Source organism: Pavona decussata, unplaced genomic scaffold (assembly GCF_977016875.1).
Source record: "Pavona decussata unplaced genomic scaffold, jaPavDecu1.1 SCAFFOLD_72, whole genome shotgun sequence".
Classification (NCBI taxonomy): Eukaryota; Metazoa; Cnidaria; class Anthozoa; order Scleractinia; family Agariciidae; genus Pavona; species Pavona decussata.
The window spans coordinates 929660-957500 of NW_028145491.1; the positions used below are offsets into that span (position 1 = coordinate 929660).

The following is a 27841-nucleotide window of genomic DNA, read 5'->3' on the forward strand; positions in this document are numbered from 1 at the left end:
AAAAGAACCTGATCATTCAGGCAGGGATCAGCAAAGATGGCGGTTATGTGTTTTTCGCTCTTGCTTGGGCTGAGTAAATTCAAAAAAGATCTTACAAATTTTGTAGTGTTCCTTCAGTTCTAACCACTACTTTTCGAACGATGTATGCCTAACAAACGAAAGAATCAACGCAAAGCAAGTTTCCCGCCTGCAGAAGTTGAAGAATGTGACGATCATCTGGAGACCACTTCTTCAAGTGTTCTTCAAGATCTTCTAAAAACTCAATGACGCTTAACTATTTATGGAATCTGTTGTTTCCAATCTAACCTCTCGCGCTGAATTGAAAGACAGTTTGAAATTCAGCCAAAAAGATACCGGCTCAAGCCACGAACAGAAACTCAATCAATCGACACACAATTGGACAACACTGTTAGCGCTGTCACGTATCTCCACTTTATTCGACTTGAGAACAAAATTCAAATTACTCATATTATTGAACCAGTTAACATGTAAAATATCAGTGTAAGTTGAGGACTTGACAGGACAGTCCAAAAAGGTGTGAATTATGAGTCTTGACTTGAACAGTGTCTGTTATATCGTCGACTGTAATAATTATTCTTTTCAGTTCTGCTTAGTTACAGTTATCCTTCAGACGAAATTCTGGTCTTGCACGTACTGCGTTCAAACTCACTGGGTTTTAATACTGCCAATAAAAAAAAACCAGTTTTAAAGTAATTGTATCCCGAAATTCCCGAAGAGACAACAATTTCCGTCTTCATTAAGCAAACCTTGCACCAGGTAGATTCCTTTTTAAACCATGTTTTCCAGAGCAATGTTTCCCCTATATTAACAAGTCCTTGAAAGTATTCTAGCAGTTCTCTTTAGAGCAAGGGGAAATTTTGCATTTATGCTTTTTTTTTATCGGGTTTTGCTAAAAGCAGGCCCGCGGCCCACCTCAAAGCCCGCGGCACGGCGGCCCTGCTAAGCTGAATAATAATCTTAAGGTCGTGAGGTACAGGATGCTTTCATCAGTATGCGTTGGTCCATTTTTTCCCATTGCCGCCTAATTTTCTTCATTAAATCGCTTCGCGTTTGGTGATTTTTTAGATTCTTAGCTGTTGGCAGTACTAAGGTCACTTCTCTCACGTATAGTCTTGCTAATCTCCGGCATTCTTGGTCATTATTCTGCTGTTATCCCTTGCTTTATCTCCAAGAGCCACAGAGTTCAAAGAAGTGCGTCCGCCATGTGCAGCCATTCGTTCCAATCTCTTTTAAATGACCCAATGAAACCTAGCTGACATGTCTTAAAACGGCATAAGAAGGATAGTCGGAAAACAGACAGAAAAAGAAGTCAAATTGAACTGATTTTAAGATTACGCGAAAGCCATTAGGACTCATAACGGGGAAATGACACTTGAGCTAATAGTTTGAGACGTGTGCGCGACGGTTAACAACAGGGCTCTAGTCAGTCAGTGTCAAATCTGCCAATTCCTAGTCAGTCCGCTGTAAATGCACACAAGAGGCTAAAATGATCGAAAAACTGACCCTTAAAGTGGCCAACATGGAGTAAGTAAGTAAGTAAGTAAGTAAGTAACTTTATTTCAACTCGGGTTGATGAGGCTGATCAGGCCCCTAGCAATACATTCATGCTAATATGCCGAGAAAAATCTAAATCTAATCTAAATCTAATCTATATATAAAAAAAAACCAACAACAACAAAACAAAACAAAACAAAAATACATACCTGATTAATTAATGACTAACATTCTAACTATATCAATAAATAAACAATAAACAGTCCTAAGTCTTAAGATTATTACAGTGAATCATAGAAAACTGCACATCACAAACTTAGCTCTCTTACAGCATTCATAAATTTCTTAAGGATTGTCATTGAACGTAATTCATCCGATAAAAAATTCCACACTTTGGCACCAATAAAAGTTGTAGATTTTAAGCCAAAGTTTGTAGTTTTCTTACGTGGGACTATGAGATTGTTAGTGCCTCTCAAGCACTTTGCATTATTACGTACGACGAACAAGTCACTTATATATCCCGGTAACATACCGTTTACAGCTTTAAAAATTAATATGGCAATGTCCTGTAGGCGACAAAATTTGGAAAATTTTGAAAACACAAGTGCAATTAATCCTTAATAGTACGAGGCCTCATGGGATTACTTGTTTATCAAAAAAGGGCAAAATTTATACCATTCTCGACCCCAGAGCTCTTCTGCGCATGACCAGCAGGGAGGAAGAGCTCTGGGGAACCCTGGGACCTATACCGCTCCTGATTGGTTTACGGCTGAAACAATTGAAACAAAGGAGACTTTTGACTGATTGGTTAATCCCTTTCCTAGAGCCCAGGTTCCGATGACGGGCGCGCCAACGAAAACATTATAAACAAACAATGGCGGCGATGGCGGCCGAAATAAGGATTTCTTTTTCATGCGTATTCTTTAATCACGATGGCGGAAATAAAGGCAAGGATTTTTTTTAAGCGCGAGGATACTTTTAGTGCAGAATTGTCCGCTTTTGGGAGCGATCGAGTCTTTCTTCCGCGACATCTGCCTCGATGTATTGCGAGCACAAGCATACATACTGGGCTGGAGGATTTTTTTTGTCGTAAATATTGCAACAGAAGTAAATGGTGATTGACCGTATCTATAAAGGACTGAGAAAATTCAGCCGTGGCTCTATCAATCGTGGAGGAAAGGTAACTTCAATTCTTTTAATTAAGCTGTATGTGCGCACCTTTAAATCATTTCAGATCAGTTTGAGATTGTTTAAGTAAGAATGATTTTCTTAAAGTGACCGGCAGTATTTCATCGAGTTTCTAAGCAATTTTAATTTAGGCTTTGTTTTAAGAGGGATACACGCAGAAATCGTTTGATTGCTGGCTCATCCAAGGTAGATAGGTTTCTAATTCAGTACCCTTGCATCCAATAAAGCCGTTTTTTTGTTTTTTTTGTAAATTCAACAAGCCCTTTACCTTATTTCATTAATACGTTGTAATGTTCAGAACCAATACTGGAAAGTAAGTTACTTAGTTCCATGCAACTTATGATTTACAAGTCAAGGTCCTGCCCTTTTGCTTAGTTTGATATAAAAATTGTATAATGTTTTCATGTGTTTATAAAAGGAAAAAGGTGAAACATGGGCCTTTGAAAAATTCCCCTCAACCACAGCAACTCTCACTAGATCTTTTATTTTAAAACCGTTATTTTTCAGGTGAAAAATTCAAAGAAGTGAGAAGGTTACAAGAGGCCACTCAGACTTCTTGTGAAAACAACAAGGACACACCAATTTATGAGCCCAAGGATATTTTATAGTTTCATTCCAAACATACCTGGAGGTGTGTGTGTGTGTGTGTGTGGGGGGGGGGGGGGGGGGGAAGGGGGGTGGGGTGTTACCAAGTGTATTGGTGAAAGAGAATTTGAATGCGTGGGGCAAAATGTCCAAACTAATCCACTAGCCTAGTAGACATAACCCCCAAACTTTATTATTCATCATGTTGGAAGTTTTAAGCAGACTGCGGTCATCTTTGCAAAGTGGGAACCAAATCTTTTTTGCTCAGGGATACCAGCACTGGGAATGGGTTAGCTCTTAAACTTGAGATTACAAAACTCGATACAGAACACAAACACATCAAAATCTTTTGTGTATGCCTATTTCTTCTTATAAATATGAAAATGAATATTATAAGTCTAATAACATTCAATGAAAATGTTTTTGTAATCTCATCATTTGAATGCAATTTGTTTAAGAGAAATTAATTGTTCAACCATAAATCCAAGAACACCAAGGTAGTGGCTTTTTTTTATAAATCCTCAAAGGTGACCTTCTACCAACAAAATTTCACCAGAAAATTTCTCAACAGTGAGTCCATTGCAGTTGTACATTTTTTTTGCCAGTTCCTAACAATACACGTGGGTAGAGAGTCAATGCTGTAGTGAATTTTCAGCACTTCAGGGACAGACCTAGCCTCAAACCATCAACACTTTGATTTTCTCATCAAAAGCCCAAGTGAGGAAGGTTTTTATGGCTTGCACTCAATATCAGAAGTCCGATTCATTTAAAAATAAACAAATTAACATTCATCTAATTTTGGTTGCAAGTACTGGTGTTGCCATTTGGCATATAATTTTAAGTTGTGTTAAACATAAACCCAACGCCAAACCTCAGGTTCCTAGGTTCCAGCATTCTTGTGTGTCATCCTCCCACAAACTCCCCTGTGTTTTTATTTTAATGGAAATCCTTACCATTGTAGTGGCCCTTATAAGTTTGTTGGACAGACAATAACATGGAATTACGTTTAAATTATCTTCTTAATAATTTTAATAAATTTCTATATGGAGTTTACAAAAATGCTGCGGTATAAAGAGATGCATAATTTGATTTATTAGACAACTTAAATATAGTAAGAGGGCACCTGAGTCACTACCATGATTTGTCAGTTTAGCATATTTCTAAACTAAATTTGTTGTTAAACTTCAAGGGCTGTGCCTTTCCAAAAGAGATTTTAGTTGTTTGTGACATTTGGTGTAGAAAAAGAAGTCTCACAGAAGGCCATCTCTGAAGCCTTTTTTCTCTGAAGTAATAATATTATTAGCTATGTTTCTATATCTTCTCAACAAAAAATATCAGATTTCTCTAGCCCTAAAGGGGACAAATGGTTTGAAAGACAGCACTACCTCTAAATGCCATGTAAATTGATACAAAGAAAGACTTGGTTTTTTTTCTTTTACAAGGCACATTCAAATACACCTTTCACAGTTGTATATATGTGCAAAGATTGCAAATAATTATGTAGAGATTTTTAAAACAGTCCTAGAGTTGTAACCAGAACAGATATATATCTTCCATAGATAAGTAGAGACCTGTTTTATAATGCTTTATAATAAGTGGTCATGGTCAGTGTAGAAGGCATAGAAAGTTGTATTTTAGATTAGTTTTTTTACATTTTAGATTGTATTTTAGAAAGTTAGGTGTCCCCTATTAGCAGTGGGGAAATCTGCACTGCTAGATTTTACTCGACAGGTTAATAAAGTTTTCAATTAATTTGTTTACCTACATTCCAATGCCCCAAACATGTCATTGTAAATGATACTGATACCTTTTCAAAAAATGTGTTCAGTCAATCTGAGGAAAATTAGTTTTTGCCAATTCATGATCTGATTAGCCTAATTTTTGAGTTTGTAATATGACCACTGCATTTACCCATGATCGCACGCCTTGCCACTTGTAAGTTTATTTTGTTGTGGTCATTTCATTCTTTGGTAACAATAATTTATTGATCATTTCTCTGCCAAAAGCGATTGCTGTACCACAGATTATTTGAAGAATATTTCGGCCCCAGAGTGTTTAAAAGGCGAAAAGATTTTCGTTCTCTCGCTGAAAATTACTTAGTAACTGAAGAAACAAATGATGGAAAAACACAACCACAACTACTTTTTGAACTCTGCAGTACTGTATTAAGAGTGTCATATTAAATTAGGGGAAAGAGATAAGATACATGTACATGTAACACAGTGTTTGATGCTGGGGAAATAAAATAATTATTCTTCTACATGTATGGATGAGTGATTTCTACCTGGGCAGCTTGTGGCTGTTATATCCAGCCCTTCAGACTCCATATTAAGTTACTAAACTCCACTTGTTATTCCATGTGTACGTCCACCTTACCCAGGACATTTTGCAGAATGTCAAAAATAACTTTAGCATTGTATTCACTGAAAACAGGTGGCAAGGATAAAATGCTTTCAACTGAATCAAGGTGTTCAATGTTGTTTACTGCCATATCAACAAGTTCCAAACTAAAGCCAGTTGATATGCTTACAATTCCTACACAACATCGTGAACTGCGAAGGGTGTTTCGAGATTGCAGAAGCTTTTGACGAAACAGGTCAGCTTGTTCTTTAGAGACAATGACTGTGCTGGCAGTAGGTGCTGTGCTGGGAAGAACATCTTCACTTACCGGTTTGATTTTACTTTTACACAGTTGACATGTACAAATGTTTCTGTGATGGTCACAGCAACTGTGGCCACCGTCACTTCTTTTGGGGGCAGAATGCCCAAAGTGCTGAAGAATAATTTCACGTTTACATTCAGTTGTTGATTTCACAAACTTTATCATCGTATCCTGAAGGCCACGCTTTGCCTTACTGACATCGTAACAATTGAAATAAACAATTGCCTCAGAAGGCAGGCCATCCCAACTAGCTCGGCCTGCCTCTTGGAAGTACTCTTCCATTGTGTAGGGGACACCCAAATGAATTGCCCTTCGAATGTTAGAGCAGCTTTCCAAAAGCTGGGCAAAATTGTTTCTTACACGGATAATAAAATAAAAACAATATGCAACATGAGATTAGAAGGGTCTGTCACTTTGGTGTCCCCAATACCATAGACTAAGAGGGATAGTCCAAGAAGAAGGCCATGCAGCTGGAAGGGATGGTCTCCCAGCTGAAAAAATGTATCATCATTTAACACAACACTTACTGTTGGTTTTAAAAAAATTAATCATTCAGACAAAATGTTCTTCCATTATTTATTAACTATATTGTATTTTAATGGTCAGGAGAATCTAGTAAGCTTAACATTTCCTAGCTGCTGCATATCTACAGTAGCTAGACACAGCGTATATTATTGTAAGCTCATCCAATTATATAGGACCATTCCAATTTTTATCCGCACCTCCCCCCCCCCCCCTTCCCACCCCCAAACCATTGATTTCCAAAGTGGGGGAGAAATCATTCAAGAATCCAAGAGGGTGAATCCAACACAAAGCCATTTCCAAAGGGGTATCTCAGAGATACGAGGGGATGTTTGCTTGAAACTGGATTCTGAAGGGGGATAATTTCCTCTGAAGCGGTCTTAAAAGCATATTAATTATTAATACTTCAATAGGGGGCGGGGGATGCGGATATAAAATGGAAAGGCCCATAGCAACAATTTCGGGCAATAGAACATTTAGAGAAGCACCCACCAGTCATCCACTAAGTGCGCCTCATCTACGACAATACAGCGTACGTGTTTCTCAAATGTGGAGGTCTTGAGCGTGGATTTGGTTGTATTCTCGATAACAAACTCTGGGTGAGGAAAAACGAGTTGTAGTTTGCCTTCCCGAGCTTGCAAAATCACCAAATCATTTGTCTTCTTGGCCAAGTTTGCTGATCTGGTCGCGCATCAGCGCATTTAGTGGCGATATGACGATTGTGGTGCTTCTCCCTTTCGCGGGAGGTTGTCCGGCTTCCATGAAGTCGAAGACATTACTCAGCAAGTGAAAGATAAGGGACTTTCCAAATCCCGTTGGTAAAATACCTAATACATCTTTCTTACGACAAACTACAGCATCAATTATTTTCTTTTGTTCGGGCTTTAACTGAAAGTCACAGTCTCTACCATCCTTTGCTAAAGCGAACTCTTCTGCTCTGCTCAAGGCCGCCATTTTGTTTTGGAAGAGCCGAGCATGCGCTATGATGTCCAGTTAGCCAAATTTTGGCTACGCGTGCGCAGAGTTTCCCAGAGCTTACGCGGTCATTCAGATTGTTAGAAGCGTAAGCACTGGGGTCGAGAATGAATTTATACGAAGGAAAATCACGCGCGCAGTCTATTTTTATCTGGGAAGCCTGTTTAGCGCTACGGCAAATCATCAATCAAATTGAACTGACCAATCGATTCAATGAAATTTTATTTTCCAAAACTGTGTCGTGATACACTGCTAAAAGTCTAGAAAACAAAGTTCGTTTCAACAGAGCGTTTCTGCCAACAGAAAAACAACAAAGTGCTTTAACTAAACAAAACACAGTTTAATCTGACTCCGAATCCTGGAGCATGATTCTCTTGTAAGCCCGCTTGCTCTGGCTAAGACTGGATTGCAAAGAATGGTTTCCTGCGACATTGCAATGGCTGAAATTGTAGACATGGCTGGAAGCTGACCTGGACTGAGGTTGAACTGATGACAATGGATGGAGAACTTGTCTTGAAGTGGAAGCAGGCTTGGCATTGTCGATGATGTTGGACATGATTTTCTGCTCGTTTTCATCACCGGAGTCGTAGTCATCTAGGCCCTGCTCGGAGTTGTGACCCGTTATGTTTTTGATCTCGCATTTTGGAATACCGGAGCTTTTCAATTTCTTCACAACAGTCTTTCTTGCACTGTGGTTGGTTAGCTTCTTCTCGGGGCAGACATCTTTTAACGGTGAGTCCTCTTTCATTGTTTTCATTATGTTATTGATTGTATTCTTGCCCATCGGTGTTTTCTTGTACCACACGGCGCTGGTTTGAGGCTTGTCGATAACAGCTAGGTAAAATGGCCCTGTTTTCTTCATTTCTTCTGGACGTTTTTCCAGGTATTGTTTAAACAGAGCAACGGGGCACCTCTTCTCGCCTGTGGCGACCATCTTGGGAGTAGCGAGCCGAGGTTTCACTCGGAGACCAACTTGCCTAGTCTTTGTAGGCCCTTCGGAAAAAGTGATGAACTTGACGCCATCATCATCATTTTCGACGGAAAAATCTTCGACCATCATGTCGTGGTGCTCTTGCCGACCACGTAAACCAAAATGCATTGTTAGCAGCCACCACATTGTGTTGATCAAAGAGCGAGGGGTTTGGTTGCCTAACTGGCCGTTTTGCCATAGTATCTCCTCTTCTTCCTTTGTCAGGCTTTTTGCTTTGTTGGGTCGTTTTCCCATCCCTTGTTCGCGCAGCTTTCTCGCCTTCCCTTCCAACACTTTCCTCGAAGACAGAAACTCTGTATCCCTCAGGATAGACTTTGGATAATTTTGGCTCATTAAATGTCGATCTAAAGCGGCCTGCATCACCTTTAGCGAGTCTGGCTCGTAGTCTTGACTGTTTTCTTTTCTCAGCTCAGCGTAGAATTGCGAGAGTGCTTCGTTCAATTCTTGGATGCCGTAGCTTTCTAGCTGTTCTTCCTTTCCTCTAGTTTACTCCCACTTTTCAAAAATTCCTTTCCAATAGCCTGTGCTTCGTTTTGTGTTTTTGTTTTCACTTTCGGATTTCAAAAGTTCAATTAATTCGTCGTCCGTTTCAATAAAACGACAAGCCATTGTTGCAACAAAAACTTGGCAACAAATTTCAAGATAACGAACGGTTGCTATGCAACGGATTAACCAATCATTAACAGGTAATCATGCCCTCTCTTGATTACTAAAAATGCCCTCGATTAAGAAAAAATGCCCTCTCTCTCAACCAAGAGAAAATGATTTTCTCTTGTCTCAACCAATCAGCGCTCAGTAATTTTGCCCTTTATTGATAAATCAACTTATCAATAGTAGAGTGAGAGCTTTTTCGACGTTTTAATCCAGACCCGCTTTGAAAAGCAACCACTCTCGCTTCTCTCAATTCCACAGACATGAAGAATTTTCGATAAAGGTTCTTGTCGATGCCGGTTTTGCGTGTGACGACTTTCGTACGCACTGCCACAAAGCCGGCACACCGAATTCCGATCAAATATTAAAAGAAAAACTAACCGTTTGAATAGCAGAAAAAATATTCGATTTTTTCAGCGTTAATAGCTCATTATCGTCCAGCTATGTCTTGTCAGTGTTGGCAATTACTCGTTTTCTTTCAGTATTAAATCTTACCTAATGGCAAATAATAAGACCGTTTGATTCCATTTCATTTTGAAGAAGGTCAGTTTTGATTTAACGAAGGGGAGGGGGGGGGGGGGGTAACAGTAACAGTAACAGTAACAGTCTCTCTTCCCAGTGATTTATTAAGTGAAAAGTTGTGTCATACGCCTCATGAGATTTCGATTTGTTAGAGATTTTTGGCGGGAAAAAAAATCAATAGGTTGAGTCAGGTTTTAGTTTTCTTTCTTAACAAAAGATCATTGGAACACACAAAAACACTGAGGGCATTTTAAAGTTTCCACGGTTGAAAATATTTTTTTATGATTTAGTATCTCCTCACTTGTTTAAGATGCCAGCTTGAACCAGATCCACGGGTAACCTGCACTCCTTTCACTTGTCCGTAGTCTTTAGAAGCGATGTCAAATATGTTTGTTCTAGAACAAACAAACAAACAAAAAACACGTCAAACTGGAATGACAACATTCTTTTGTCATTTAATCAACTCAGAAATTATGCTCACTGTTTACTGTGGTTTACTGCCGTTGGATGACGTAAGGAGAATCTAAAAAAGCGTAGAGGTCAAACGGGTTGTTCACAATGTTTTGCAAAACACGATAAGCTATTAATTAAAAATTAAAAATTAATTATTAACTAAGGCACCTGTTTTAATTAATTGTTGTAATTTGACGGTTCATCCAGGCCAAAGCATTTAAAGGGAACCTGTGCTCCGAAAACAGATGGACGGTAAATTGTTGGACATACAGTCGAACCTCCCTTAAGCGACCACCCATATTGTCAAAGATATGTGGTCGCTTACGGAAGGTGGTCGTTTACCAGAGGTCAGACCACAGGGGATCCAAGTTTCGGATAATTTGCATATGGTAATTGCTGAGACCTAACTTATTTGCCAGTGCTAATCGAAACCCATAGTGATAACTTTTCTTAGTTACAAAAATTAAGACTGGTCCAAAATTATCCTAGGCGAAAAATCTTTTGGTCTATGGTGATTATTGATTGTATCTCAAAAATTGCTTAATACAGCAACTGAGTCATGATTCTTGTGATAGGAACTTGACTCTTTTATTACTCCAGGTGGCGCTTTCTAAATTTTTCAGGGAACGGAACATAAGCAAAACGGTTAACAACTCAACGGTTGACGACTTCAAACGATTAAAGCACAACAATAGTACGCTAAAAAGTTGATACGGTATAATATTGCAATTCTCAGAATGACGATTTTCAAGTAATATATCAAACGCGAGGAAGAGTGTTTCATTAGATATCCAAACACTGAGAAGTAGGTTGAAAAAACGAGGCGCACCCGAATTTTTTTAAACGACTTCGAGGTGTTTGGATATCCGATGTAACACACTTTCGAGTGTTTGATATGGCTTCTCAAATTATCAATAAATCTTGGAGAAATTCAAGGCTAAAGTTGGCAAAATTTTATGGTAATTAGGATCACATATCCAAACCATGGAAACATGTCCGCATGCCATGTTGCCCGGCATAAAGTTTTCCTCTCAAGTCACCAGTTGGCATTAGAATGGTTTAGAAGCGTTGGACATAGCTCGCAAAAACAAAAACCAAAGAAAAAAAAAACCAAAAAACAAAACAAAAACAAAACAGCAACAATGGAGGCATAAGTAAGTAAATTATGATCATCCGGGTAAGTGTAGTCATGAGCTAAAAAGAATCAACGCAAAACTTTACGTGTAATGGCGCCCATGTTTGATGATGTTGCTAGGCGAGCCATTAACATCACATAAGACGACAGTCAACTACGTACAATGATTTTAATGAAGGATTATTGAAAACTAATTGAAACATTATACCCTGTTATGGTATATGTGACACCACTTAGCGAGAAACGTTGAACAAAATGCTCAAAATATCTTATTATCAGATCATTTTAGGACTTGTTAAAGGAATAATTGTTTAATTTTGTTCTGTTAGGTTACTTTAGCATAAGCCTTTTGAACAATCAAGTTGTTCTTCAAAGAAACATATGTCAATACAGTTACCTTCCTTTTTCAAAGTTATCATTTCCATAAACCAGTCTTCTTGTCTCAGTGAAGCCTTTTTCACCATATATTTTGATATACACAGTTGAATCCGTTCCGGCACCATCAATTTTGGAAGTTGTCACGCGCACTCGATATACTGGAATGAAAAATAATTACGTTTTACATGACACCAAAGTGCGTCCAAATGCCGTGATTTCTCAAGCTCTGGGTAGGAACTCCAATCTCGCAAATCAACTGGGAATTGGTAGCCTCGATTCCAATTTCTTGCCTACCAATCCAAGATGACGCTTGTATCGTGGCATTTTTTACTCCCAAACGACAACACTTGATTAGAAAGAGACGATGCACAGTTCGTGTTTCATGGAAGGTTAAATGAACACTAAGGTCAGACTTTACTCTTATGTGATAGCACATGGAGTTTTTTTTACTTACCAGTGAACAGTTCACAGACGGGAGAGAGGGAAATATTACAGGCCATGTCGCTCCATTTCGCTGGAGCAAGATAAGAAGGTATTCCTACACAATCCTCCCTGCCTCCTTCGTTGTTAGGTTCTTCTTCAGCCCAGTTAGTGTAAACAGCGTTTGACCCATCGACCCACAGCCATTGTGACTTGTTCTTTGAATCCCTATGCAAACCAATCCAAGTCACCACTTTATAGTGGAAGGAGAGCTCTAGAGCAAGCGCTTGTTGTTCGGCTTCTGTATTCAACACTGCAAGCCTTGATCCTGATGCTTTGCAGTCAGATTTTGCTGAATTCCACGTCACTTTGTTTTGCAAGATCCGGTAACAAGAGGTTTTATTCAATGAAAACCAGCCAGCTGGGCATGATGCTAAAATACAACATAGTAGGAAGACGTCAAACACAATGATTGATTGTAATCTTCAGCAAGAAGACCACTATTCGTGTTGGATAATACTTATTTTAATCAAAGAATGTAATTGGAGTTTGCTTCATTTGATAAGTAGCTGAAAAATAGACCTTCAACAGAATAGAAAATGCAAATTTATGTTGCAATGCGCCTTAACTCACGAAGATATGTCTCCCGAGTTAGTCCCCCAGATCTTCGGTTTTTGTGTCTTTTGTGTATAGCCCCCATAATTTTAAGATGCAAGATTGTTGATGGTCATTTCTGTATACTTCACACCAATCTCTATTTTAATTGATAGATGTCCATTTTCACAATAAATTCAAACGCCTTTTGGATGTGGTCACATGGCTGATGACATCATCATACTAAATTTGGTATGAGTTATTTTTTATGGCAAGTTTAGTTGCTGTGGTACCCTCTCTGGCCTCACATTGACACAGTTGGATTGTGGGAATGTTTTTAATATAATTATATATTACTTTTATAATTACAGGTGAACCGGTTCAAAGCAATGTATCAATCAAAAATCAATACAGATCAATGTATTTGCTTATCAGAATGACTTTGGTTGTTCTCTATTGTCATCGTTCTCTTTATCTGTCTGAATGATAAAGTACATGCACTTATGCTGCGACAGTCAACACGTACATGTGCAAGTAACGTACTGTAAGGAGACGTTCAATGTTAAACACTAAAATAAATACAGCTATCATTGAGTGATCTTTAATACAGCAAGACTGATGTGTTCAGTCTGTCATTAAAACACTGAAATGGGCATGCGTCATTGAAATGAAGCCAGTGCATGTATCATGAGCTCAGCTGAAATAGAGTTTAGTTTGAAATTAATTCTTGTTTCATATGGGTTCAAACTACCTCACACCAATCGCTTTCGTACTACATTGATTACTTTAGAATTGACAGATCTCCGTTTACGCAATGAGGTCAAGCGCGAACAGGAGAAAAAGGTAACGAGGGGCCAATTGAACTATATCCCCCGTTTTCGAGTGAATGGAGTTTTCATAGTCCTTAGATAAAGAGAAGGAAGAAGAAGGCAAACCCTCACCTGCCAGTTCCTTCTTTATTCTTACTTTGAAATTTAGTAGGAAACTGCACACTGGCTTTTCAGCTTACGTTCATGACTGGCACAAGAGTAGTATTTATACTTTATGTCTAGTCACATACCGCAGTTTCTCTCGTCCGAATTATCGCCGCAGTTATTGGAGCCGTCACATCTCAATCGGGTTAATATACATCTGCCATTGTCACATGTAAACGCTGTCGAGCTGCAGTTGTAAGCTAGGAAATCATTTTAAAAAATAAATTTTACTGTTACTGCTTGAACTGAACAAGGCTGTTGTTCACTTGCGAGTGTTTTGAACTCACGGGTACTTAGAACCAACTGTATTCGAGCTATTGGCCGTTTTTATGCTAGAGACGTTAAAGTCGTCTCGAGACGACTTTAACGTCTAGTATAAAAACGGTAAATAAGACAGATACATTTAACGTCTGACGACTTTAACGTCTTTAGTTAAGTGCGTCCTTTAGACGCAATTAACAGACGACTTTAACGTCGCAGACGTTAAATGCGTCTAGACGACTTTAACGTCTCTAGCATAATAATGGCCATTAATAGAAAGACGATTTTAACCGCAAAGAAAATGCAAAAACATGGTATTTTAAGCCGTTAATATAAAGACACAATTTGATAACACTAACGGCAAAAACACGTTTTTTTCATATTTCAATCTTTGAAGAATACTCTTTTTATTTTTCAAAACTCTCTTAAGAGAAATAAAAACGTCATTCCCAACTGCTACTCCGCATAGCACACATTTTAAAAGACTTTTCTGCTCATCGGCTGTGCAAAAGTTAGGACGCGGGGAAAAATTAGGAAATGGAGCAGAGGGAAACCGCGTCAGTGGGCGAACGGATTTGTCAAAATTCTAGGGTTTGCCAGGCCCTCAAGTATTTTCTTCCTCTCCTCTCCCTTAGCCCTCTTCCAAACTTTCACAGGACCAAACAGGAGAAATATCTAAGCGCACAGGTAAAAACATGGTTAATGAACGGCCAATTGTCCAATATCTGTTAGCTTATTTTCATAGCCGTGCAAAAGGTATATTTGTGTATCTTCTGTTTAGTCTAATAACAATGCGACTAGAGTTATTTTATACTTACGACAGTTTATCTCGGCAGAAGTTTCACCACAGTTATCAGCGGTTATACCTCCTGCTGGCTTTAATCACTTCACGCGATATTCTCTCCTCGAAAAGCTTCGCAGAAATTTTAATTTTGGTATTTGCCCAACAATCCATCCAAAAATAAAATGGTTCATAAAGTGAGCGACTAATCCGCATGGCAAGCATTTGACTGGAATTTTCGTGACAAGGTTGTTTCGCCGAAAGTTGGAATTAGAACAAAAAGGAAGGAGAAGCGGTGGATGGGAGGTCAGACGAAGACAAAACCCCATTTGTGAGCGAATTAATTTTTCGAAACCCTGTTACCTCCCAATTCTGCTTATTCTTACTTTCGAATTTAGCTGGAAAATATGTCAATAGAAGCACACAAAAACACACAATCACTTATTAAGCAGCTGCCTAGTTAGCGTCAGTTTATGCTCATGGCTGGTGCAAGAGTAATGTTTTACGTATAATCTAATGAGAAAGCAAAGAAGAGTTGGTTTAAACTTACCGGTACAGTTTCTCTCATCAGAATTATCACCACAGTGATTGAAGCCGTCACACCTCCTGGAGTAAACTAAGCACTTGCCATTGTCACATTTGAATTGTGATGAATTACAAACTAGGAAAACGTTTAAAACAAATCTTATTTGAAGTTCTCACCAGGGCTATTATTTATCGTACTACTGCCGTTCGAACTACGGCTGTTGTTTACTTCAAAGTGTCTGTTACTCATACTTCAAAAGGCAGTGCATTTTACAGTCTTGTGTGCTGGAGATGCTGGGTTGTCAAATGTTAAAATCTAAAAAATAGGCCACTTTACAGTTGTCTGCTTAAAGATCTGGCCTTGGATTGGAAGTGAGGCTGGGGGTAACTTTGTTTTGATACAAACCTCACTGCCTTTCATATGTAAAATTCAAACTAATTAGCATAACAACAGCATGATCTACAAATGAAAACCACTGAGGTTTGTATTAAAACATGCTCACCCCAGCCTCGCGTCCAATCTAAGGCCAGGTCACTAGGCAGACAACTGTAAAATAGCCTATTGTTTAGAAAGGCAAAAACATTTTTCCTTCTCAAAACCTTTGCAAAATTGTCTTCTTGGTATTTCACAATACTCAGCTCAGAAATAAAACGGTTCGTCCCTAACTACAAACGTTTTGTTTGGTATAAAAGAGTAGTATTTATAGTTTTTTGCTGTAAATACAATTCTTCTTAATTTTTGGGTTGGGTTTTTTTGTTTGTGACGTACCTTTCGGGTGGCCACGCTGGTGGCACCGATACGTGGACGACAGCCATGCGTGTCTTAAGAAGGATTACATACAAGAATTTCATGATCATCTGAATTCTGTTAACCCTAACATACAGTTCACCAAGGAGCTTGAGAAGGATAACGGGCTTTCCTTCTTAGACACAACGACAACTCGAGTACGTGGTCGCATACAGGTCAGTGTGTACAGAAAACCAACACACACAGATAAATACCTCGATTACAACTCCCACCACCCATCGCAGCACAAGAGGTCAGTCGTTAATACTCTCCTTCGCAGGGCCCAAGAAATTCCATCAACAAATTCGGGGCGGTCTAGAGAGAGGACACACGTCATCAAAGTGCTAAGAGATAACAACTACCCTCTGCGTTTTATTCGGAGTTGCAAGTCCTACCACAACGCTCTCCGCCGCGATTCAAATACCAACGACGCTTCCAGCGCTTGCGCACCTTCAACGTCAACATTTGTTGTTCTTCCGTATGTTAGAGGCGTCTCTGAGAGAATTTCGCGAGTACTACGCAACAATGGTGTTAAAGTGGTTTACAAACCTTGCAATGTTTTGCGCACGCGTTTCCCGAGACCAAAGGACAAACCTTCTGCTTTGCAGTGCCGAGGTGTTGTTTACAAGGTCGGCTGCACTGATTGCAATTTCGTGTATTATGGACAGACTGACCGAGCCTTGGACACAAGGTTAAAAGAACATAAACGGGCAGTTCGGGTTGGAGATAGTAACTCCAAAATTGCGCAACACGCGAACCAGTTTGTCCATAATATAGACTTTGACCATGCGACAATTGTAGACAAGGCTCGTAATTTTCACGAGAGACTTTTTCTCGAGGCTTGGTATTCGCAAAGTGACAACCACGCAGGAAACGAACATATTGCTATCCCGGATGTTTACAAAACCCTCATGTAAACACGCGCGGCTGCCATTCATTGCGTTTTGCTGGCGTAGCACGCGCAGAACTGTGAACCGTTACAAAGCCGTGATTCAGTTGGCTTTTCAAAATAACCGATGAAGGCCGAAGTTGTTTGGCCGAAACGTCTTTGATGCTTCATTAACGTTGTTTCTAGCGTTAACAATAGTCAGTGCCAAACAAAAAAGTATTTTTAGTTCTGACGTCTATCCCTGACTGCAATTTTAGTATTTTTAGTTTCGGGTGGCCATTAAGCAGGAAAATGCACAAGGCTTAAACATGCAGAAAAACATACAGAATCGCTTTCTGTGCAGGCTAGTGAGCAGCCAGTTTTCATCGAACTAGTTGTTAGGTTATTCTCATAGATGGTACAACAATAGTGACAGTCATTGTTATGACTTCGAGATAGCAACAAAGAATTGGATCTAGATCTACAACTATTCATTCATTGACATACCACCTCGCACGGGAGAATTGTTGGACTCAAGTAGAGTTGGAATTTAATCAATCGTCGCTACTCTTAGTTACGTCATTGGCTGTGTTCAGAGATAAAGGAATTTTAAAATGCTTCTAAGCACCCGAAGCTGGCTCAAGAGAATATTATTTCGTCACAAGTTTTTAAAAATACAATTTTTCGTGTGCTTCAGGTCGTCAACATAATTTCGATAATGCATTGATGCTGTTGTTGTTTTATCTTAAAAGGGCTTTTATGCCTATACAAAATTCCTCGTTCAACCATGATTTTTAAGTCGCATTTTATCTTAGTAACAGACCCACTACGTAAAAAAACCCAGCAATATGCCTGTGGGCGACTGCTGTAATGGTATTTTGTTATTTTGTTGTGATATGATAAACAGAAAATCAGACTATAAGCGCTTTGTATATAATAAGAAGAGAGGTATCATTTCTCTACTGAAGAATGCTCACCTTGACCTCCTACAACTGGCAACAGGGTGAGAAGAAAAAGCAAGTTCTTCATTTTCCTGTGTAAATAAAGCTTTGTTTTAAAAACTTGCCAGGATAAGCACAGACAAACCACCCTCTGTCTCTGTCTCCTTCTCTCTAGTACCGACCTTCGCCCGGCAACACTGTTAAACAGTATACTCAGCAGAGAAAGGTTTCTACTGCTCAGAATGGCAAAACAACACCACGCGTGACTCAATCAATAATTCCTTGAAACTTTATTTCAACATAAAGGTAAAAGACGATTTTAAATATCTCCACTCAGTAAAAATTTCAAAAGATCGTGTCGCGTGAATATAAAGTCTCAAGTTTCAAACAGTAATTACACCACACAAACAGACGGTGGTCTGCCTGTGGGATAAGATAAGAAATGTCGACAAGCTCCATTTACTAACCATTATTGAGTGCCCTGTATGCTCAGTGAAATACGTCTGTAAACTTTCAACTAAACAGTAACCTACGCCCTTGTAGCAATTGTGGAGATATCGGTGAGTCGTACTTTCAAGAAACAGGTGAACAGGTCACCTTGGGCCGGAGGATTCTGTTAGATAAATAAGCGGAGCCAGTGGTGGGAATCCTGAGGTCGATTTTTGTCTACCCTTTTTCACAATACTGGAGACTGTTCGCACAGTATGAGTGGTCGCGTACGGATTATTCCGTGCTTTGTTATTGAAAGAATCAAACGTGCACGGCAAAACAACGACAACAGCACAAGAACAAAATAAATAAACACTAATAGACAGGCCGATTTCTCGATTTCACGGCCGTCTGTCAGAGCCCATATATCTTCATCTGAAAATTATTCCTCTTAAGTGCATACATCTAGCTGGAGTTTTGAAACCGAGACTGTCAGGCTGCACATCTATTTTTTTTTTTTCTGTCGTTTGATTGTTAATTTGTAGAATAAGTCAGTTCTTACAACAAATGACTCAACACCTTTAACGCTCCCCGCACCCTCAAGAGCATTAAAGCCACGACAATAAAAACCAGGAGGGTAAATAGTACGTCCAACTCTCTGTTCGTTGGCGACCACAAAGTGGGACGATGACGTCACCTGTGGTCAGACGTCACTGATTCTCTATAGCCGCCATCTTGGATTCGCCAATCCCATCTAGGTTTTCTCCATTTCTCCAAAGCTTTAGAAAACCGTTGAATTTGACCCAAAAAAAAACCCAGAAAAAAACCGGAATCCTGAAAGTGCGAAACGTAAAAACAATTTAAGTATAATTTCGTAAAACACGGCTGTCGAAGTCTTGTTGTCCCGCAAACATCATCCTTTCCACGCAGTCGTTTTTAGTATTAAAAACGTGGTTGAAACACTGATTTCAAACTAGCAAATGGCGCGCAATTTAGGGTCCAGGCATACACTCGAAAATAATTGTATTTTCTCAGATTAAAAAGTAAGTCTTAATAGCTATACCTGAATTTCTTTCCGCTCTTCAACTGAGAGGACTCAAATGAGAGAATGAATTCTTCAGTTTAAGAACATCAACTGAAAACATAGAGTGCTTTCTGTTTGCATGGAATAGCCGGTCGTTTAGATGGGAAACCAAATGGAATGATCCTTCCACTGGCAAATTTAGAGTATTCCCCTTTTCCGTTTTTACTGGAGTTACCGGAATATCAATAAACTATTTACTTTAGCCCGCTTATGTCAAAAAGTTATTACTGGAAAGAACTATTCCATTTGATTCCCAAACTTAGCAATGGTCTTTCCATACAAATGGAGGCGCTCGGAAACGTTGAATTTTTCATCTTGAGGTGAAACTTTTCGCTCACGTAACGTTTGTGAAACGAACGAAAAAATCAGCAATGGAACAAAAGGACTGGTTAATCTCCAAAGAGGTGCCGAGTATTCATGTAATTTTGTCAACAAAACTTTGCCGGCTCGCTGTTTTGAAAAATATTGTTTTTCTTGCAGAACTGACACGCCATTTACTGCTAACTTCAAAGCAGTCTTTTGAGCTCAGTTTTGTGGTACATGTTCATTATTTCCCTCGAAATTTTAGTTTCTAATCTCCTCCCATGTCTATCATACAGTTCATGCATCTAATTAACGTGCATTTCTGGTCAATCGCACTCGGCGTCATTTAAGAAAATTTCATTCTTAGCTAAAACAGTCAAACAAACGCCTTGTAACATTGCTTCGTTGGCATAAAATACTGACAAGTTTATCTTGCATACATTTTAGCATTTATTTGTGACAACCTTGACGGAGAACAGACACAAATACTTAAAACAGTAGGATATAACGGCAAGGAGTAAAGCCTGGTTCACACTAGCGACATAACGACATAAGAAGGTCATTATGTCGTTATATTTGTAGTGTGAACATGTAGACATAGCACTATTTTCAATGTGGCGGCTACTGTAGAGTAGAAAGACATGACGGAGCCGTCCTGAATCCAGGTTAGACCAGAAAGATTAATCGCGTTTACCTGAAATAATATTCTCGATCACCCAAACAAAGCTCTTTCACGAGGTTGTGGTACTGGCCGTGTGCTCTTCTAGCTTCTTCCTGAAATACTGGACGCCTACTCTTTTCTTCTAGTAATTTTTTCCCTTCGTGGCCGAAGAAAAAGAAACAAAATCATCGCAAAGGCAGCAAGTGTTTCTTCCGCCATTTTTAAGGTCTTCTTTTCACCTAACGTCTAAAGCGTAACGTCACCTAATGTCTTAATGCCGGTGTTCACATAATCGACATAAGCGATTATGCTGTTATGTCATTATGTCGCTAGTGTGAACCAGGCTTAAAATGTGTGAGTATTTTTTCAGTAAAAGTCGTTAGCCCAGCCTCTTTTTCTGAGGTTTACGCACGGCGTTCTTGATAAGCAAAATTTACTAGAGAGTGATGGTGCTACGTAGCGCGCGTTGACCGTTCACAAACTGGTTCGCCTCGAAAGCTAAAAAGAAAATAAATAAATAAATAAACTTATAATTTTTTTTTTCGTAAAAAAAAAAAAAAAAAACAACAACAACTAGCAACTATCATTTTTTATTTAAAAAAAATGATGTTATTCACCGGCCTAGGTCTTCTATAAACGCTATTGGCTAAATAAATATATTAGGAATTTTTAGTGAGTTTAGCGTTAGATTGCACTTTCTCGTGTGGTATTTTTATTTGCGATATTTCGCTTTGTTTCAGGCATCAAGGAGCTGCATTTATCACGTTATAAAAATTATAAATAATTTATTATTGTTTCTTCAAAGGATCTGCCTTTAAACTGTTTAATACACTCACTGACAAAATCATAGCATATGAGAACGACATTTTACCCGCAGCTTTGTTTTATTTATCAATAACTTCACATTGTAGTTAGACTCAACATGAATTAAATATTGGAAAAAAGATGGTTTTGTGATGACATCATTCGGTACAACGCGCTTCTATTCTGGAAAATTCTGCGACGAAACAAATTTGTAATAAAACCTTCATTTCATTCCAAACGGTGGCAAACTAAGAAGAAAATAAATACACGAAAATTTGTGCTGCTAAACAGGTAAACTGTTGTCGTCTGTGCTATAGGTGTCTTGATTGATCATGACTACTCATAAAAATAGAAAAAGTGGAAGAAACACAAATTACCTGAGACGAAACTTCACTATTGCAGATCAGTTCTTTGACCACAGAATCCGGCTTTCAAGAGGAAAAGTGTGTGTCTTATGAACTCCTGTTGACAATAATATGCAAAACTAGATCAGTGAGTGAAGTCTCAAGTAAATATTATTTGAAAGTATAACGCCTTGAATCAACAAGAAAAGCTGTTTGCACGTATTTTTATGATCCCCAAAAATGAAATGATGTCTTGCTAATCCATGGTTTAATTTTTGCGCCACCTGCTTCTCAAATCCCAAATTTTCCGTGGTTTCGTGCTATCCTCGTCCGGCAGGTACAAAACACATGTCACAGGTTGCAGGAAAAGACAATTATAAAATAGAAAATCACTCACTTCGTGAGGAGTACCGGTATTAACTTTTGACGCCTGTCCTTTGTATTGCATTGTTTCATTTCATTTCATGTTTTCGTCCAAGAGTCAGGAACAATTAAATGTCGCAAGTTACACCTTTTTGTTTCTGTTATTATTTTACCCCTCTATGAGTCCAAACATATCGAGTACGAAAGACAATGTTTCCTTAAAGCGGTAACTAGTGTTGGGTGGAAAAACGCCAAAACGCTTCGTCCACCTGCATGCAAACTTGAGCTCGTTCAAACCGATTCAACTCGCCGCAAGTCATCGTTAATAAACATAGGTCTTTGCCAAAAGATTATGCGACTTTCAGCCTTCCGGCCCACTTTCTGCTCAGTCTGGTCAGGGCTTTGCAGTAAAAACGTTGACGACGATGTCCATTGAGTTGAGGATTGACGGCGAACGTGTTTTCAGTTGTGTATGCTTCTCCTTCGATGAGCATAGGGAACTATTGCAAGTTTTCATGAATTCGGCTTGGGCTGAAAAAGTACCATGCTTTTGGAAAGAAGACTTCAAATCTAGCAAGGCTTTAAATGTTTGCGTCATATCTTGTAAAATGAATGCAAACGCATTTGAATAGCTCTCGGTAATGAGTCGAATTTAAAAATGTACCTGCTGGTATATTTACCTTACGTTTCAGCTAGGAATGTCCTCTGAAATCAAAGCGCTTTTCTATCCATACGATATTAAAATTAACAGCACTGAACTGCTCTAATGAGCAGTCTGAGCAGCACCCTCGGTATGACAAAGGGAAGTGCTTACTGTTACCTTACCTGAGAAAACCTCCTTTGTAGTAACTTTGAATTTCCAATTATTAGCAACTTTTCTTCTTTAACTGAAGAGTCAAATGAGAAAAGGTGGAATATTCTGCCGAGACTATCAGCTAAACACGTGGTCTCCTCTGTTGAGATTTAGAATAGACTTCGAGACTCGAGGCTCGTTGGAGCTTAATCGAGATAACACGGTCGTTTGCCATGAGTCGCCGACATCTAATAATGCTGAGTGTGTCACATGTCATCGACAGCAAATTAAAATGTCACGAATATAGATGCCGTCAAAAAATAGCGATAAATTACTTACTTACTTACTTACTTACTTACTTACTCACTTACTTACTTACTTACTTACTCACTTACTTACTTACTTACTTACTTACTTACTTACTTACTCGACGCAGAAGAAACAGTTCACTGGTTGTTTCTGGAGATTGTTCAAACAACCAGCCACACTATTTTTCTGCATTCACAGTTGTCGATCTTAAAAAGGCCTCAGACACCAACCTTTTCATGAGCCGAACCCGCTAGAACCTTGAATTAAACACGGACCTGCAACATAAAAGGATCTTTGGTCTGGCCAGGCTGCTAGTTATTTCACTGTAATCACTGAGTTGTCAACATCGTACAGTCAGTGCGACAAGATTCAATAGAATATTGACCGAAAAAAATTGAAATGCGAATTCGGCTGCACCTCACCCTGCAGGGATAATAATTGCTGTATTTGCATATCTATTTCTTTGCAAAATTAGAGTTTTAATAAGTGGATGATCATCGCGGTAAAAAGTACAACTTTAAAAGCAGTTGCGAAATAAATCCTGAAAAAATAATTCAGGCTTTAACAGCATTCGAACCCATGATCTCTAGAGATCCAATTAAGCTATCAAGCCAACTGGGAGCTGGTCATTTTGTGAATTCGCCGGTAATGACCCGTAGAGATGATGAGATGAAAGTAAATGATCATCCGCAGTATTCACTTTCATCTCATCATCTCTACGGGTATGTCACGAATTCACAAAATGGCCAGCTCCCAGTTGGGTTGATAGCTCAATTGATAGAGCATGAACTGCACAAGTGCTCTATCAATTTCCCCTTAAGTTTTCCACCGTGGTTTTACATAAAAAGGTTCAAAATAATAAACTGCAGGTGCAGGGTCACTACTTTAATATAATTTGAAGAATTTGAGCGGCCGCTTATTGTCATTTCACTATCAGACCATGGCTCTCTTTTAAACGCAAACACTTTGAAGATTACGCGGAGGGAATTCTTAACTAATCATTCTGTAGCCATTTTAAAGGATTTTAAACTCTGGGTACATGGTGCTTCTTTGTCTAAGGCCCTGTTTATATGCAGCTGGGAGACCCCAGGTAGGTGAGGTAACCCGCCTAGCCGTGGTCGAAAAATAGCCCGCGTTTACATGCAATTACGATCCCGAGGTGAAGTTTTTTTCGCTTCCCTCTTAACTATTCGTCCCCTCCGCTTTTTCTTCTCGCTTTCGAGCAGCAGATAATTCAGTTGTCAGTCGGCCGCTTATGCAAATTAGTCAATGTTTACTCAACTGCACTTCCTTTTTCCTAAACACAACTACAAAGTATAAACAAAGACAGAATAATCGACAAAAGCTTTTCCAGACAAAAATTTTATTTTAGTAAACGATTAGAGACATCAATTTTGCTTCTAGTGTTACGGGACATTTTTCAGTAAAAATAGATTTCACTCAGTTTAGGAAATATCGGAGCCTTTGTAGACGTCAAGTAAAACCCATAGGTGTTAAACACCTGCTGTTCTTTCGAATAGGCCTTTTCACGGACTTCGACGCCATTTTGACGGGTAGGCAAACAGGCTTGAAATAACAGTGTTTGTATGGAAATCCGATGTCAAATGATTTTTACAAAAAATCCCTTCTGAAAACTTCATGAATTGGAAACTTTTGGCTCTAGGAAAAGGATTTTAAGAAAAAAATTGGAGGGATGTAGCTGTGACAGAAGGCGTTCAGTCGTGTTTTGAACTTTCCATACATTTCCCCGTATATTTTCCCGCGAACTATTTTTAGTAGCAGTTCACAGCTGGTTCGCTATACAGACAAATGTATGGAAAGTTTAAAACACGACTGGACGCTTTCATAGAATTCATAGAATGAACTGCCGGAAGAACTTCAACGTACAAAAAAGGATTGATAAATTTGAATAATAAAAACAATAAATGTGTCAGATGATGTCATATCAGACATCTTAATCCAAAGAAAAAGATCCTCAAAGGATAAAAAATTCAGACAAAAAAAAAATCATTAAAAAATTAAACTACAAAAATATCAGTTTTCCAATCCAGATTTTTCGTTTTGAGCTTGTGTCCCGGAGAAGGGATAACAACACAGGTACCCGATCTGCTGAGAGGCGGAGCTTACACTTAAAAGAATCAATTTCACTGAACTCCTAGAAAAACCAGACATTGGGTAGGGTAGACAGCTTTCGACCAGTTGACAGTGAAACCGAGAGACGCTAGTAAGTTTAGTAGAGGGTCAAAAGCTGCTTTGCATTGAAGCTGGATTGTTTCAGTGATAAGAAAGTCATCTTGGTACGCCAGCACGGTATACCCTCTGCGGGCCATCATGCGACAGATTGCCTGTGTGAGGTGATGAAACATCATTGGTGAGGTCCTGGCTCCAAACGGGAGACGTTTATTATAAAGGTAGGTGGGATGTTTGGGGTCGTTGAAGCACCACGACATTCCCGTAACTTGCCAGCTGTCAGGGTGCTTACCAACAATTCTGTAAACGTTTTTTAAGTCAACTTTTTTTAACCAACAGCCTGGTTGACAGAGGTTTGCTGCATCATCAACAGTAACATACTTGTAGTGCTCTAAATCCATGTACGAGTTGGCATTCGTCATTAAGGGTCTCTGCTGCAGTCCATGATCATCCGTAATTCATGGGAGTCCTTTTTTGGTACAGCCCCAAGTGCATTAATAATCAGGGGCATGTGGGACTTGTTAGCTACAGCAAAATGATCTTCTTGAAGACCCTTAACCAGTTGCGCTTCAATTTGATCTTTAGCTCCAGATTGTAGAACGGATTTATTGTTGGCGTAAAAGAGTGTGAAACCTGCGAGTCAGGGGGAGTAACTGAAATCCATTCTTAACACCATCTAGGATAAATTCCATGTCCGGGTCATTTGAAAGTTCTGTTGCCCAGGTCTCAAAAATTAAATATGTGGAGAACTTGGCTGATTGGGGCTGCTGCATAAATTCCGGAAAGGACCCCGCTTTGAAAGATAAGCTTTCCCCACACTCTGCGGTACGGTGTGTCATTAAGGCGGGATCAGTCCCTGCATAAAGCGATGTGGTCAAGAAATCTCCTGCTAGCTCTACAGTCAAAGTACACTTCGGGGAGATCTCTGCAGTTGAGTGTGGCCTTAAAATTGGGGGTCTGGAGCAGTAGCGGACTGGTGTTGCCATTGCGGGTGGGTTCTCATACATTGCAGTTTGATGCAAACATGATTGTATCTACAGGAGGATCCAAAGCGGCAACCTTCACGCCGTTGGTAGTCAAAACAAACTTGCTTCCTTGGTGCTTGGTTTATGACTGGACGAGATGCTTTGCGAATAAGTGGGCGTGTCGGAGCAGGGGTCAGGGAATCTGGCCTGTGAAGTGTTTGATGGGATATGAATTGGCTATCAGCTCCCCATTTGCAGCTTATGGCAAACTGCATTCTGCGGTACAAATCATCATATTGCGTATCACTTTCGCGAAAGGGTAACACTTTGCTAGTTCAGAAATCTTTGAACTGTACACAATATAATCGAGGAGGATGTGGACGAAAGAAGCCCATCTTTCATGAGGGTATGCATGATACGCAAGTTAGCCGCTTACCACTGTGGGAATGAGATTTTGTCAATTGATAGCTTCTTTTCCTGAGAGGATTTTAACACAATTGTAGCATCACCAGAGGTTCCAAGCACGGTCTCCTTATCCTCCTGTAGTACTATGGGAAGGGAACTAATGAAATCAGGTATAAATCTCTAACAGCTGTCGAGCGAGATCCTGTTCCTCTTCGGTTAAAGCCAGTAAAGTTGGATCTCCTAAAGAGTTCATGAAAGATTTGAGCTCTGTTAGCTCCGGTAGGATCTTGCTGAAGCCTTTTTAAGGTTGGTTTTGCGATAGGATTATCATCAGACGTTGTTGTTGTGGTTGCTGCTGCCATCTTGGGGACACTGGGCTGCGGTGAAACTCGCTGTAGCTTCAACAGCTTGAGTTTGGTACGAGTAAGGTCCAATTCAAGCTGCAAGTTCTGGTTTCGAAGTTCTTCGATCGTTCTGTCGTTCTCTACCGTGGTCTTTGATAATGGACTCCAACTGACTCAGTTCCTGTTTGACTGCCTCGCTCATCTGTTGGGGTGTTGTTGATTCTGCTATTAAGCCGTCCACGACGAAATCTTTCAGTTAGGCGGAGGTTTTTTTCCCCTGCTGCTCTTTCTAGTGGCCATAGTGCAAACAGCGAGGTACGTACTGTACGAAAGATTCTGGAAATAACCCTGTGAAGCTAGAACGAAACTACATCGCGTAGAAGCACAGCGAGCACTTGTTGTCATATATCAGAGGGCCCTTTTCCCTCTTCAAATCTTCGTACACAAAGTGTAAACCACACTTCTACTTTTTTTTTTCGCGCCGACCGATCAGCAGGCAGTGATCTTAACCACTAGCCTACCGACAACTCGCTGCCAGAACTCACAATGTTTTGGCTACATATCCTAACCCCAACATAAATGCTAACCATTAAGCTAACCGGGGAGGTATTTAAGCCAACCTGGCTGCTACTTAAGCTAACCGGAGCGCTTTTTAGGCTAACCGGAGTGTTATTTAGGCTAACCGGAGATTCACTTCATGTAATTCTAAGTAAATGTCCAAGGGCCCTCTCATCTATCCCTTCCAGTGCTTACCTGCAAGCACATGGTGAACGGACTGCGTAGAGTGTATGTCCGAAGGAAAAGCCAGCACCAGTCCTTTCTCCCCTTCAGCAGAGTTAAATACAAATAAACGTAATTATTTTAAACATAAACGACACCAACTAGATAGAAAAACAGAACAATATCAATGTGAATGTTTTCGGTTATGAAGACCAACAACCATTTCCATCATATGTATCCAAAGAAAAATTCAATGATCATATGGAATTGTCATTACCACCGATTTCATTGATACGCGACCCTCGAATAAAACTCCCCCGAGCATTTGGCGATTCGCTGCCGACAATCATGCGCTCCTTTCATGGTGCTATAGGACTGCCGCTCTTGTTTTCAAAAATA

General features: G+C 39.5%; 2 protein-coding genes and 1 long non-coding RNA gene across 6 annotated transcripts in view; 1 reads left to right on the forward strand and 2 right to left on the reverse strand.

Annotated features, from left to right (window-relative positions):
- The window catches only part of LOC146476835 (uncharacterized), a 68101-nt gene that overhangs the window by 35463 nt on the left and 4797 nt on the right, over positions 1-27841 (reverse strand). Inside the window, exons 2-9 of one of the 4 annotated variants that reach the window (XM_085113941.1) lie at positions 27476-27547; positions 22937-23093; positions 17765-17820; positions 15158-15268; positions 13652-13765; positions 12032-12430; positions 11597-11735; positions 9913-10006 (exon numbers count right to left, since the gene is read on the reverse strand). In XM_085113941.1, the coding sequence (XP_084970067.1) occupies positions 9913-10006; positions 11597-11735; positions 12032-12430; positions 13652-13765; positions 15158-15268; positions 17765-17820; positions 22937-23010 (987 nt within the window). In that variant the 5' untranslated portion in view covers positions 23011-23093; positions 27476-27547. Of the gene's footprint in view, positions 1-9912; positions 10007-11596; positions 11736-12031; positions 12431-13651; positions 13766-15157; positions 15269-17764; positions 17821-21386; positions 21827-22936; positions 23094-27475; positions 27548-27841 lie in introns of those variants that run through there. The other 3 variants (XM_085113942.1, XM_085113944.1, XM_085113943.1) reach the window with 3 other exon arrangements.
- LOC146476836 (uncharacterized) lies at positions 2399-3422 on the forward strand. The gene is made up of 3 exons (XR_014865479.1): positions 2399-2695; positions 3211-3340; positions 3377-3422. It is a non-coding gene; the product is annotated as an uncharacterized LOC146476836 (long non-coding RNA).
- LOC146476837 (uncharacterized protein KIAA1958-like) lies at positions 7731-9181 on the reverse strand. The gene has a single exon (XM_085113834.1). The coding sequence runs from the start codon at positions 8796-8798 to the stop codon at positions 7788-7790; it is 1011 nt and encodes a 336-aa protein (XP_084969960.1). The 5' UTR covers positions 8799-9181; the 3' UTR covers positions 7731-7787.